The 12,789-nt window shown below is 55.3% G+C and overlaps 7 protein-coding genes across 7 annotated transcripts; 3 read left to right on the top strand and 4 right to left on the bottom strand.

The window, feature by feature from the left end:
- Positions 1-100: 100 nt before the first annotated feature.
- On the bottom strand, positions 101-1,474 carry LTR77_005401 (uncharacterized protein; the record flags this gene model as incomplete). Its single annotated transcript, XM_064802646.1, has 1 exon — positions 101-1,474. The coding sequence occupies one exon, from the start codon at positions 1,472-1,474 to the stop codon at positions 101-103; it is 1,374 nt and encodes a 457-aa protein (XP_064658771.1).
- A 677-nt stretch (positions 1,475-2,151) lies between these two features.
- Positions 2,152-3,450, bottom strand: ETR1 (mitochondrial 2-enoyl thioester reductase; the record flags this gene model as incomplete). The annotated part of the gene is made up of 2 exons (XM_064802645.1): positions 2,152-2,165; positions 2,271-3,450. 2 exons carry the CDS (start codon positions 3,448-3,450, stop codon positions 2,152-2,154), a joined length of 1,194 nt encoding a protein of 397 aa, XP_064658770.1.
- A 508-nt stretch (positions 3,451-3,958) lies between these two features.
- LTR77_005399 (uncharacterized protein) lies at positions 3,959-4,948 on the top strand (the record flags this gene model as incomplete). The annotated part of the gene is made up of 1 exon (XM_064802644.1): positions 3,959-4,948. One exon carries the CDS (start codon positions 3,959-3,961, stop codon positions 4,946-4,948), a length of 990 nt encoding a protein of 329 aa, XP_064658769.1.
- Positions 4,949-5,030: 82 nt separating this feature from the next.
- LTR77_005398 (uncharacterized protein) lies at positions 5,031-5,387 on the top strand (the record flags this gene model as incomplete). The annotated part of the gene is made up of 2 exons (XM_064802643.1): positions 5,031-5,049; positions 5,101-5,387. 2 exons carry the CDS (start codon positions 5,031-5,033, stop codon positions 5,385-5,387), a joined length of 306 nt encoding a protein of 101 aa, XP_064658768.1.
- Positions 5,388-5,709: 322 nt separating this feature from the next.
- LTR77_005397 (uncharacterized protein) lies at positions 5,710-6,483 on the bottom strand (the record flags this gene model as incomplete). The annotated part of the gene is made up of 1 exon (XM_064802642.1): positions 5,710-6,483. One exon carries the CDS (start codon positions 6,481-6,483, stop codon positions 5,710-5,712), a length of 774 nt encoding a protein of 257 aa, XP_064658767.1.
- Positions 6,484-7,244: 761 nt separating this feature from the next.
- On the bottom strand, positions 7,245-8,885 carry LTR77_005396 (uncharacterized protein; the record flags this gene model as incomplete). The annotated part of the gene is made up of 2 exons (XM_064802641.1): positions 7,245-7,274; positions 7,332-8,885. The coding sequence occupies 2 exons, from the start codon at positions 8,883-8,885 to the stop codon at positions 7,245-7,247; spliced, it is 1,584 nt and encodes a 527-aa protein (XP_064658766.1).
- Positions 8,886-9,975: 1,090 nt separating this feature from the next.
- On the top strand, positions 9,976-12,264 carry LTR77_005395 (uncharacterized protein; the record flags this gene model as incomplete). Its single annotated transcript, XM_064802640.1, has 2 exons — positions 9,976-11,725; positions 11,762-12,264. 2 exons carry the CDS (start codon positions 9,976-9,978, stop codon positions 12,262-12,264), a joined length of 2,253 nt encoding a protein of 750 aa, XP_064658765.1.
- Between the last annotated feature and the right edge of the window lie 525 nt (positions 12,265-12,789).

The following is a 12,789-nucleotide window of genomic DNA, read 5'->3' as shown; positions in this document are numbered from 1 at the left end:
AGATCTTGGGTATAAGCCCGTTGCAAGGGCTGGGTGGTGACCGTCGTTGCTGTACGAAATCACAGGACCTGAATGTAGAAAGTCTTATCGTTGTCGTTGCTCAGTACCGTGTGTCCATGTCGTCCAGGTCTGCTTCGTCTTCCGACTCGTCGCTGCTGTCATTGCCGCCGGCGCTGACGTTGTCCTCAGTGTCATCGTCGTCATCGTCGTCGCTGTGGTCCCCCTCCGATTGCACCTCCTTCAGCGACGTCCGACTAAGACTAACATGTAGATCTTCAGTCTCAGGCAAATTCAACATCCTCGCTTGTTCCGTGGTCAAATCCACAATCTGTGGCGCAAACTCCCCAGTCTCGTCGTCTTCATCAAACGCCGTGGTGTCCATGCGTACTTGCTCTCCGTCTTCCAACTCCAGCACACCGGTCTTTGCAAACGCACCGCCGAATCGCCAGTTGTGCTCCTCTCGGAGGTAATCTTCAAGATCATCGAGCTCGTCTACAACGTGCTGCACTTCGATCCCACCCAGAGTTTCAACGCCTTTGCGGAAGCGAACGAGCAGGCCTTTGAGTAATGAGCCGCTCTCATCTGCTAGGTCGATCAGCCCGCCCTCTGCGTCCTTGCAGTGCTGGACCTGTAGTCGCAAAGCTGCAATAGCTGCGATGAAGAGGTCTGGGTTTGTCGCAACGGCGCTCTTGCAGGTGAAGAGCAGAGATAGTATCCGCTTCCACTGCTCCAGGCAGGAGAAGTTGTTAATTGTCAAAATCATAATGAAGCAAAATTGCATCTCGCCCACAATCTCCATCGCATCTCCATTCGTGCAATGCTGTTCAACGACATTGTTGAGTGCCCAAGAGCGGTCTTGTGCCGCATCTGTCCTCTCGCGGCCAGTAGCACCCTCTCGCCACGTCTGCTTGAGGTCCAGAGGGAGGAAGTAGAGTTCCTGCTCGGCTTCCAGGTTGAGGTCTTTGGCATTGAGGCCAGGAATGTCTTCTAAATCGCGCTTCGAGGAGCTGGCTGAAGTCAAGTGCCACTTCGTACCAGTGATGCGAGTGAGTAGCGTTTCTGTGATGCGTGATGTGAGAATGTCCCAGTCGCTACTATCCTCGTCTGGCTCGGCAGCGGCACCTTTGGTAGCAACCTGTCGATACGGCGTGAGACCTTCTCGCCAGATGCTGCCTAGGTTCGCCCGCCATCGTAGGACTTCTGCTTCGTCTTCTCCTAAGCTCAGGCTCTCAGTGGCGGCGTCCCACTTGGCGATTATCAATGGAGGTGTAGAACTTGAAGTGATCTTTATCCAGACTCCGTGGCGCTCAGAGAAAGCTGTGCTGGTTCCTACGAAAGCGAAGTGGAAGCTTGGTGGGATATTCTTGACTCCTCTGAAGCGTGGCGTGGTCGTGAACGAGAGGAGATCGATGCCAGCTAGAGCCGCCTGTGGGAGGTCGAGGAGAAGGAGTGCCGCTGAGTCTGCGGTCTCCATGGTTCTTCCCTTCGTAGTCGAGAGATTGAAAATCTAGGATGAGCTGGGTGATGTGATTTTCGGGTCACGTCGTAGTTCTCGTTGTCCCTTACCGATCGAAGCAGCTCTTCTACAGTAGTAGGGCGCCTTATGAAGTGGTATCTTTGAGGTCACTGCTCGCATTAACTTCCTGTTCCCGGTCTTTGCACCCTTTTTGACAGTCATTTGAAGGGATTGAAGTCAGGGGTGCTACTTCAACAATCAATCCATTGTTTTCGCTATTATATATTTATGTATCAAACGTGCTCAGATATACACGGGCACTTGGTCTAGGGGTATGATTGTAAGAAATCCTGTATACCGACCTTGCTCGAACTCGTCTAACGACTCTTCAAGTTCGCTTCGCACTTTCTCAGTGTTTGTGAAAGGTCGTGGGTTCAATGTAAGACAAAACCACGTGAATTTCCCTCCACTTCGTTCTACTCCTGGTGAATAGAGCGAATGTTTCGGGGAAACTTCACCCTCTCTGGGTTCCAATGCTAATTCACTCGGTAGTCCCACAGTGTCCACTTCACTTTTGCTCACTTCAACTTCACTTTTTGATCCCCCAAGAGCTACTTCGCCTGATCACGATGCGTGAAGGCATAGAAAAGGTACAATGGTGATTCATACCTGATGCTCTTGCGCTCATAGATGCGTCATGCCTCGTTGCCTGCTCGGTATGATACATATACGTACACATCTCTTTTTAACTGCACTGGCGGCTTGCGAAGTAAACCAGTAATCCGTGTTCTAGAAGATTGTCATTATGTCTCACCAAACACAAAGATCCCCTTGCCACTGCGAAAACCTTCTAATGTACCCTGCACTGCCTGTACAAGCTGATCCTGTTTCGTCTCCCAGTTCCAGGTCAGAGGCTGCATCGGCATATCCTTGAACTTCCCTTCCCTGGTCAAGTCCAGCACTTCCTGCACACATCTCTCCTTCTCGTCCGGCTTCTGCTCGCTCCATCTGCTCACCCAGAAACCATCGAAGCTGATGTTCTTGAAGATGAGCAGGCCAGTAGGAAGCTGTACTGGCTGCTTCGACATCGCGCCATATGTCACCATGTGCGAGTCGGGAGCCAGATGCTTCGCCATTGAGTTAACCAGAGAGCCGCCGACGCAGTTGAGACCAAGACGGATGGGCTCTCGGCCTCCATTGGTAGCCTCCTTGACACGATCGCGAAAGTCCTTCTTCTCGAACTCCTCGTCCGTGACCACAATGTCGGCACCAAGGCTCTGCAAGTCCTGCTTCAGTTCCTCCATGCCGCTGTCTCGTTTTCGAACAATGTTGATGCTTTCGTAACCCCACAGCTTGCCCAGCTGAATCGCAGCCCGTCCTACGCCGGAATTCGCACCATTCTGAACGAACCATTGCCCAGGCTGTAAATCGACGAAGTCCTTGAGCATCCGATATGCTGTGCATGGATTGACAGACACCATGCCAACTTGCTCCGGCTTCAGACCGTCCTTGTTCTTAATAGGCACCAGATTCTCCATCGTCGTCTGCGCATGCGTCCGCCATGTCCCAAACCCCTGCTTCTTCAAGATCACCCAATCACCCTTCTGAACATCTTTGACCTTGTTGCCGGCTGACAGCACTTCTGCGACGCCTTCATTGCCTCCTACGGCCGTGGGCTCACTTGTCGATAAGGAAGTCGTGAACGATGGCTTCGTAGGGTATACTCCTTGGATCTGGTTGATGTCTGCAGGATTGATGGGCGAAGCGAGGAACCGCACAGTTACGAGATCTCCATGCGGAGGACTTATAGAATGGCTGTGTAGTCTGAGAACGTCCTTGGGCTCGCCGTATTTATCGAAGGCTAGGCATTTTGCTTGTTCGTAGCCGTAGGCCGATATTGAGCGGAGTTGGGATGGTTTAATTGGGGCGCGGAGAGATCGGAGCTGGCGAGTGCAGGTTGTCGTGCTACTGAGCAGCGCTCTTGAAGGCGCCATCGCTTGTGGAAAGGAGAGAGATTGAATGCATTGTTGATTTTATTCAAAAGCTCGAAGCTCTGATGCGCAGTGACGCGCCTCCGAGCTCGGCCACGCGAGGTCGACATGCAAGCTTTCAACCTCATCTCTTCTCGTGGCCTCTCCCAAACACCTTCTCCATTTTCCAATCTTCGAGGTTGCTGTTGTAAGCAATAAAGTGCATATGCGCATTCGCCATTTCCCGAGAGAACACACCACAAGATGGTACATTATCCTCCAGATGCTGACCCCTCCCTCCAACCTATAAGCGTGGGTCTATTGCAATACCTGTCCCAGTACCACGGTAGGATACCTCTTGAAGATTACCACCAACCAAGATGGAGTTGAAGGTGAGTACGATCGAATGTTTTTCCTCTCGCACTGCTATTTCAATTCCTTCTCCATCCTCTTCATCACTGCAAAACTTCACATCCACCGCTGTAGCTGCATCATTTCTATCATTCCTCTCGAGAACATTGCAAAATCGACCATGGCCAACGCACAACCGCACAACATCATCTCCATGGCGCCACCAAGCATGCCGCCACCATACTGGCTGGCGATGGGCCAACCGACCCCTCTACCGAGGGGAAGAGGCAGTGGACAGTCCACGCCTTACCGAACGAGCCGCTTCTCAGAGATGTCACTCGACACGACGGACTGCCGCGCCGACTGTAGTTCCGCCTCGACCAGCTCTGCGGCGGGGAATGCGTCGCGCTTCGACAGCGTGACAGCGCCTCGGCGAGTGGCCAGACGGCCGTATTCGCGAGGTGCGAATGCCCCCGAGGTCGTACATCCGGCCTTGAGAGCTGGTGTAGAGATCGCGGAGGATGAGGCGATCTCGCCACGCACCGTTGCGCCTGATCTCCAAGAGCAGAACACGCGCGCCGCCTCTACAGCGGGTGCTGATATGTTCCGCTTCGGCGCTGGCGAGGAGAACGCCCAGCCCGCTTCAGGCCGCCGATGGTACAACTTCGGCTTCGGCAGGTCGGAGGGCGCTCAGCGTTCTCCGGCAGCGCAACCACTCCGGCGCAAGGGCACGCTCGGAGATTTGCGCCAGTCCGTCGTCGATGCGGGGAGAAACTTGGTTGCTGGCGTGCAACGATCACGTCCCGACTCCGGCGACAGTCAGGCGGATGGTCGGATGGCTGTCTCCAAGACGGTCAGGGTGGAAATTGAGCAGCGGCGGGAAGTGCATTGCACGGGATGTCAGTGTCACTCGGCAGGTGGAGCGGTGCAGCAGCCTGCCACGGTCAGAGGCTACGGCGACTCCTCTGACAGTCTGGACGCAGCGACGATGTACTCGGCTGCTGGTGAACATCCGGTACGTGATGGTGTCGTTGCGCCAGTCGAACTGCCGCTGAGAGTGTGCAACCCTCTCGAGTCGATAGGGCTGTCTGACGAGGAAGCTCGTGATGTTCGCAGGTCGATTGTTGCTGCTGAGAGTGACGAGTGGCCGGAGTCGATGGATGTGGACTGAACGAAATGGACAATGGCGTTGTTTGACGATCTTTCGGCATTATTTAGTACGACACATGACCAGTACCACACGAGCCCGAGGCATGGCGAGTTTGCTATCAGGTATGAATCGATCGTGTCAATCAACAAGGACAACCCGAACATTCCTGCCAGCACAGCCAATCGTCGACCAAATCCCAATCGCCAACACCATGCCACTCCTCAGCCTCTGGAAGAACAGACCAAGTGTCTGGAAGAAGAAGCCGCGCGACACCGAACAGCAGCGACTACGGCGACGCGAAGAGAAGCAAAGGGAGGAGGACAAGCTCCGCCAAACAGATCCCAACGGCTTGCTCAAGATAGCTCTGCCAGGGTCTGGGAGGCGGCGAAGGAGTTTCACGGCTGCGGACCCGGCGAGGTTCTTTAGGAAGGAGGGACACTGGACTGAGCAAGAGCGGTGATGGAGTTTGGTGAGAGAGGGAGTCTGTAGCGAAGCGAATGAACTGTTGTACAAAGTCCCTGGGTATCTCATATGCATGTGTGGTATCTTAGTAGGTACAATGCTTTGATACAAGTACACACTGCTCGGGTCGCTGACCTCGTTGCTTCTGGCTCTGCCATTAGTTACTGCTTCCTGCGCAGTTCGCTCGCGTGAGAGAATTCCAAGATGCCTGCTCCGTGACTTCCCATGTCCTCCCATATGCACAAGTCCTGGACTGACTGAGCCCTCCAAAGCCGTGATGCACTGCTCCGTAACGCCAAACAAAACAGAAAAAGACCAAATCATCTCCTGAAAGCCTGCTCATCCCACCCCATATCCCCACTAACCTTCCCACCCCTCAACGACCCGATCTCGGGTAGCAAAGGAGGCGGTGGCCCATTCTCCTTCACCCGCTTACTCTCCCTCGTATCCGGCCTCGTCTCCTGCCTCGCCTCCTGCTGCCTCGGACTCTCGTTCACCGCCTCCAGCTCGCCGTTCAAAAACATGCTGCTCTTGCGTTTGAACCAATTCCCGCCTGACTTCTTCTGCCGTAGCTGCGGTCTCGGCTCGATGGTGGACGGGGCCATTGTAGAGGCCACGCTGGGTGAGGAGGGCCGCTTGACGCCGTTCTGCTGGGGTTGGATGTCGTGGGATTGGCGGGGGAGGCTGAGGGAGGTTCGTGAGCTGCTGAAGGAGCTGCGGAGGTTGGTGAGGCTGAAGAGTCGGCGCACGCCTCCTGCTCGGCGCGGATCTTGGGGTGATGAGGAGTGTTGGGCGGCGGAGGTGGGGGAGGTTGTGGTGCGCAAGCTATCCGTGCGGTCTCGGTTGGGGTTCGTTGCTTCGGACATGACGCTGTAGTCTGGTTCTGATGTGTCTTCGCCGGATGGTGTGACTGGATGCGAGGGGTGTGATGTCAAGGGTCCTCCACCTGGTGTGGGTGGTTCGACTGGTGAGTGTTTGGTAGGAGACTGTGGGGGCGCCGGGATGTTGGTGCCTGCTGTGAGGGAGTAGTCGACGGGGGTGACGGAGAGGAGGTAGGATTTGCGGGTTTTCTTGTCGCCGTTGACTGTCGCCATGTTGGGTGCTGACGTAGTTGTCTCGACCTGGTGACCGGTTTTCCCTGCTGTGTAATCCGGCACGAGAAGGGGATGAATGCGCTGCCCCTGCTCGGTCTTGATGCTGTCGCTACGTCTGAAGGATAATTACCGCGCCGTATTTCAAGACTGTGTGCATGCCGAAAAGATATGTACACAAGACAAAGGGTAACGTCAAGGAATAGTAGTGCAGATGCACGATCCAGGAGTTCCAGGTTGTGAATGAATTCTTGGTATCGAGGCACGCGCCTCACACGATCCCTGCAGGACCGCGTGCTTCTTCCCCACCAACACGTTCGGTTCAATCCGAGAGACCGGCAGCTTTGTCCCTGTGAACCAACGTCACGAGGGAGATGAAGCGATTAAGGAGACGTGTTGACCGTGGTTCTGGTCGTATTCCACCTCGAAACCATCCACAGCACTTAATGGTGTATTGCTACTCTGTACATCCGCCAGACGCTCAATATGCGGCAATTGTTCGATATTGCAATGACGCGATGTCCAACGGCTGGTGCAAGCCACAAGAGGCAAACCACTATGACAGCGGCACGACATCCCGCCTTACAGACATCATATCTAACGGTCGAACATAGGTCAATGTGTGTTGTACATACATAGGTCCATACGAACAGCAGCGAAACACAGAAATCTAGGTAACACAACGGCCAGCCAATCGCCCCTTAAACACAAGCCAACACCCTACCAACCATCATCCACTACCCTAGTCTCACGAACAGCATCCTTCACCAAGGTCCATGAGCCACTGAGCTTGGCTGCGAAGAAAAAAACTCATCCCACCCCGGCTGGCTCGAACACCGGTTCCTGCCCACCTCCCTCTCATCCTCAGACATGGGCGAGCCCCATTCCCATTCCCAATCTGAGCCATCCGAAGGCAGAGTGGTAGTGTCGTCGTTTGGGTAGTCTACCCAGCCCTCATCATCCAGATCGACGAGCTGCAGCCATTCGTCTTCACAGTCGGTGCATAAGCAGTTGCTGCCATGGCCCGTTGCGAGGAAGGTAGCGACGTCAATGAGGTCTTCTTCAGCGGAAGGAGTAGTGGCAGAGGAGAGATCGAAGAGGGCCATTTCGCTGGTGTACTGTGCGTCTGAAGTAACTGCGGAGTACTCGTCTTCAGAGGGATCGGCTCGCTCGGGGGATGGAGTTGTGATGACGGAGCCCGTCTCTGCGTCCTCGGGAGCCGGAGAGGATGGTAGTGGAGGCAGGGTATTCACATCGTAGTCATGATCGACCATCAGCTCGTTCAATCCATAGGAAGACCACCCCAACGGCATGGATTCCTGGTGATCATCGAAGACGAACATTTCAGGCTCCGAAGCCGGCACGGCATCATTACCTCGTTCATTGGCATGGCCGGTCAGACTGTTTGCGTGCACATATGGCACCTCGGTACTGTCAAGCTCGAGCGGTGCTGCACCCACGGTCTCAAGCCGGTGATCGTAATGGTCGTGAGGAGCGGTGAAGACGTCTTCCGTAGGACGGTAGGCGAAGCTGTCAAGGTACGGCTCATTGTTGGCGTCACGTGGTGGGAGCTCAGGCGAGGTGAGGATACGCCACAGATTAGCGGCCGACGCTTCAGCGGCCTCGGTGTGACGAGCGCGAAGATTGCTGACGGCCTTTTCGATCACTTGCCTGGTTGCAGCTTGGAAGTCTTGGATGCCTTCGTCGGAAGCGTGGAGTCTGCAGGCAGTTGCAGAAGCTGCAGTGACGCTCGGCTTTGGCTGATCTGCCGGAGGGAAGTAACGTGAGTGCTTCTTCGGCTGCGGGCCGCGCAACGGTCGCCAGATCTGCAGCTCCTGGTAGGTGGCATCGAACTTTGGCTTTGATTTCGGCTCCGGCAGCTTGGAGAGGTCGAAGAACAGTGGCAGCTCGCTAAACATGAGGTTGTTGGCGTTGAAAGATTGCAGAGGAGGACACCAGCTCGGAATTGATGGAAGCACCGGAGACGGAGCTGGAGGTGTAGGACACAGCTTCAATGGCGTCAGAGGGGGAAAGTCGTCCATCAAGTCAAGGCCGCCGAAGTTGAGCAGCGGCAGCTGAGGTGGAGTCGCAGGTATATGAGCCACCTGCGAGGGTTGAGGGGGTGCTGTAAAGTTGAAAAGAGGGCGTTGTGGTATCTTGATCGGCAATGGTCGCTGGATGTTTGCTTGCTGCAGCGTCCGGTCAATGTCCCTCGACAACTGCTCGTCCAGCATCTGCGCAGCATTGACTTTCTTGCGTTCACGTCTTGCTGCCCGGCGCCTTCTCTCCTCCCGCGAGTTCCGGTAGTGGCGAGACCGACGGTCAAGCGAGGGATTCGGCTGCGGCTCGTGGTACACTGGTGGTGGAGTCGGAGATCTGAGGACGTCGAAGCGGTTGCCTTGCATCATCAGACTTGAACAATAGAATCTTCGTTGGAATACACACCATATGGCTGAGGAAGAAGATGCATGCTCAAGTTCAGGTTGCTCCCCGTCTCATACCCTGAGTCGTGAGCATCAGACCAAGCAGTGCTTCGCTGGCGTTGCTGCTGTCTGACTGCTCTGTAGCGGCGTCTGGGGTTGTTTGGCTGAGTCGTCATGTCCGTTCAGGGTGTTGGTTGGCCGCGGTGTGGAATGAATACGGAGAATAAAAAGCTGCTGTCGGGAGAGGGAAAGGTATAGACTGTAGGATGCAACTCGCGAGTATCTTAGGTTTTGGAAGATGACAGAAATGAGAGAACAATGATGCGGAAGAAAACAGACCTTTCGATGCAAGTACAGCTCGGCATACCGAGGGCAATGAGATGGAGCAGGTGCAAGCCAACATGGCCTGGCATCTTCGAATGCTTCTGAGGAGATGGCTTCTGTCGCGGCAGGCATGGCGAGGGCCAGGGACAGCGACTGCCGTGGGCATGCATGTGAAGATGTGAAGTGGCAGTCAGGCTGTCGCGTCCAAGGAACTCGACTACCCTCGTCGACCTACCGAATACGTCTTGTTGTCCCCGAGTCCCTCAACTGGATGAAGTGTGGTTTCACTGTTGCCTTCTGCTTACCCCAGGAAGGCGACCATTGGACCAGAACACAGTTACGCCCGGCTGATTCGAATGACACTTCCATCGCCTTGCCTCCCACAACAATGAAGACTGATGAAGCAAGAAGAGATTGACGACGGCGCATGTTCGGATATAACAGAGTGGTCGGCGGGGTCGTGGTCAAGGCGTTTCGGTCTAGCGTTTTTTCTCCACACTCTCAAGAGGTTCATCTCGGTCTCTGCTCTGCTCTGTCATCATATCCTGCCCTGTTCCACCACCTTCTCTCCCTCCATACTCATACTGCCCGTCCTTCCACGTCCACAACGCGCTCCAGCAGTGTAGAAAGCAACTCGACCGCCTGCTGGAGACGCAAGCCCATCTTGGAAGAACGGCGAAGCGTTATAGGAAGAACTGTAACCCGTATACCCGAAAACGAATCTTCGCAGAGCACTGAGCCGAGAAGCATGCCGCCGAACAACACACCCGCACCATCCGGACAGTCCAGCGCGCCTCGCAGGCGACCCACCGCCGAACGTGTGGTTCCAGCTATACCATTGGCATTGACGAGGCCTCGGCCTGCGAAGACTCAGCCGAGACCGAAGCCGGAGGTGAATGCAAAAATCGAAGATGAGCATGTGACAGGGAAGACAGAGGAGGCAGTTGCTGCGGATGTCCCGCCCGCGTCGGCTGTGAGCACCGGTGGTGGAAACCACTCTTCAACGGAGGCGGTAGCGGGAGCCGAAGCACCTCTAGCGGTCAATGCGGTCAAAGATGCAGCAGCTGCCAGGCCAGGATCAGAAGGGAGTGCAGCAATGTCACTATCTCCTGGTGATACGCCGGACCCGCCGACGCTGGCATCAACCCGCTCGTTAACGCCACCACCTGCTGCTGAGGAGGCAGCGAGCCATATCACGACGCCGCCGTCTGCACAAAAGAATGAGGACAAGTTTGACATGCGGCACATCAGGACTGAGCTACCACCCGCTTTCATCCCCTCTGCCGAGCAACACACGCCAAGATCAGCTGCCTCTTCCCACTCCAACCGCCCACAGTTCCTATCGCATGCTCATCCTACCCACCCAAGTGTAGGCAGCATTGTGTTTGGAGCGCAGGATTCGCCAACTTCGTCACCCGCTCCGCCACTCTCCGGTGGCTCTGCGTTCATACCTCCTCCCCTGCCTGGTCCTCAACAGCCCTACTTCGTTCCCAATGGCCATGCCCACCATGTGTCTGAGCCATATGGTCAACGAATGTTCCAGCAACAACAGCCACCATGGAACCAACGTCACCCTTACGGACAGCAAGTGTCACATGCGCCACATCATCATCCTCATGCTCATACGCCTTTCCGCTACCCGCCTCGAGAAGTCTTCACGCCTACTGAGCCACGCATGCCCAATGGCAGTGCTTCGCGGTCGGACTCGCAAGCCTCTGCTGGCGCACTAGATGGCGCCGATACTGCGCCATCTGTCCAGTCACCTACCCACGTGAACGGATCGCAAGAATCACGAGCTCCATTATCCAGGCATGCTCAACCCCGCCCTATGTCGTACAGCCATCCCAGACCCCAACAGCCCCCTCCGCCACCCTTCCCAGCGCCCGGCTTCAACGCCGATCTCGAGAATGCGGATGCTTTGCGCAGTCACATTCTCGCTGAAGCCTCTAATACCGAATTTGCAGATTGCCATCTTCAGATCACGGACACCGCGAGAGGCCTTACATCTTCTTTCAGTGGACACAAGATGATCCTGAGCCGCAGTCCTATGCTACTAGAACTCATTAGGTCGGCAAAAGCCGCGGAGCCCAACGTAAAAGACGTCGAGGTGACCCTGCAAGGGCGCTACAACCACATAGCGACGTTCTTGGATGCTCTGAAGTACTTGTATGGTGGTCCGCTGCAACAGCTTGGCCATCACCGACCAGGCTCTTCTGCACACAAGATGGATGCCGCACTTCAGCACATCTCAATCGGAGCTTGGCTGAAGGTGCCAGCGTTGGCGAACCGAGGTGTGGAGTTTGCCAGCAGTCTGCTGCACTGGGACAGCATGTTGCCAGCTCTGGGGTTCACTCTGCAGGGAGGGCTTAGCCATGTGTGGATTGTCGATGATGGCAGTGAAGACAGAGCAAGCACATCATCTAGCGACGACTCGCTCAGCAGATCGGAGACCTTGGGAGCACCAACGTACGATCCGCACGCGACGCACCTGCTTCAGCGTATGCTGGACTACATTGTGCATATGTTTCCTACAGACTTCTATCTGGATGCATCAGCTCCGCATCTCGACTGTTGTTCGCGCCTACCCTCAGTACCACCACGCCAGGAGAGCCAGCAGCCCAAGCCTGATCCCAGGTTGTCCCAAATCCGCTTTGGCGAGGTTCCGGTTGAAGAAGAACACCAACGGCCATCACCCACTACGACCACCATCTCGAGCATCCTGCTTTCCTTGCCATTCGTTCTGCTCAAATGGGTGCTCGAGCACTTCAACCTTGCAGCTAGACTTGGACCCGACACCGTCGCGAGCATTATGCGTCAAGTAGTCGCGGAGCGCGAGGTACGCCGCGTCAAGGCGGAGAAGGCACGGGTAGCCGGCCAGCTCGACACCGCAATCGACCCTTTGGCTGTGCAAAACTTGCTCTGGCAAGAATCCGTCGAGCCATCGGCACAGCATAGGGCGGGCTTCCGGCTGTTCAGGCGCAAGAGGGACATCGACACGCCTCCAAGCTCGGGAGCGTGTTCGGAGAGCAACAAGTGAGAAAGGTGCTGCACGCGTTTGAGCAAGCGATTTGTCTTTCACGGCTTCCATTATATAGATCTTGCATAGCGAGCGGGTGGCGTTTAGCGATGGATTTCGTGATTGAGGCATTGATGTGTTATGGGAGTGGGATGATACCAAGGCATGCTTCTACGGGCGATGTTGTACGGCATTGTGGACGCTTGGGTTTCTCGATTGGTTTGGTTCCTTGGCTTGGTTTCGGGGAGGTTTCTGGAGCTGCGGTGGAAAAGTTGGAGCTTTGGAGGCTGGTATCTGCGTGAACGACTGAGAGCGGTTTTTGGAAAGGCTTGGGCGCTGTTCAGGTGGTGAGATGGGAGTTGTATTTGGTGTTACACCTTAAGCAGTATGTGTAGAGCTATATCTCAGTATGAGTCGTGTTCTCGATCGACCCATAAAAGCATAAAGTCCGAGCTACGCCCGACGGCCACACTGAACAGCAGTAAGCAAGATTTTGTTCAGTCAGCACGCCTTCAGTCAGCTGGACAAGTCCAGAGAAGAGCGGCG

This window comes from Saxophila tyrrhenica (assembly GCF_035928015.1).
Source record: "Saxophila tyrrhenica strain CCFEE 5935 chromosome Unknown scaffold_8, whole genome shotgun sequence".
In the NCBI taxonomy this organism is placed as follows: Eukaryota; Fungi; Ascomycota; class Dothideomycetes; order Mycosphaerellales; family Extremaceae; genus Saxophila; species Saxophila tyrrhenica.
Note: the sequence above shows the minus strand (reverse complement) of the source record. Positions and strands in the feature narration are given on the sequence as shown.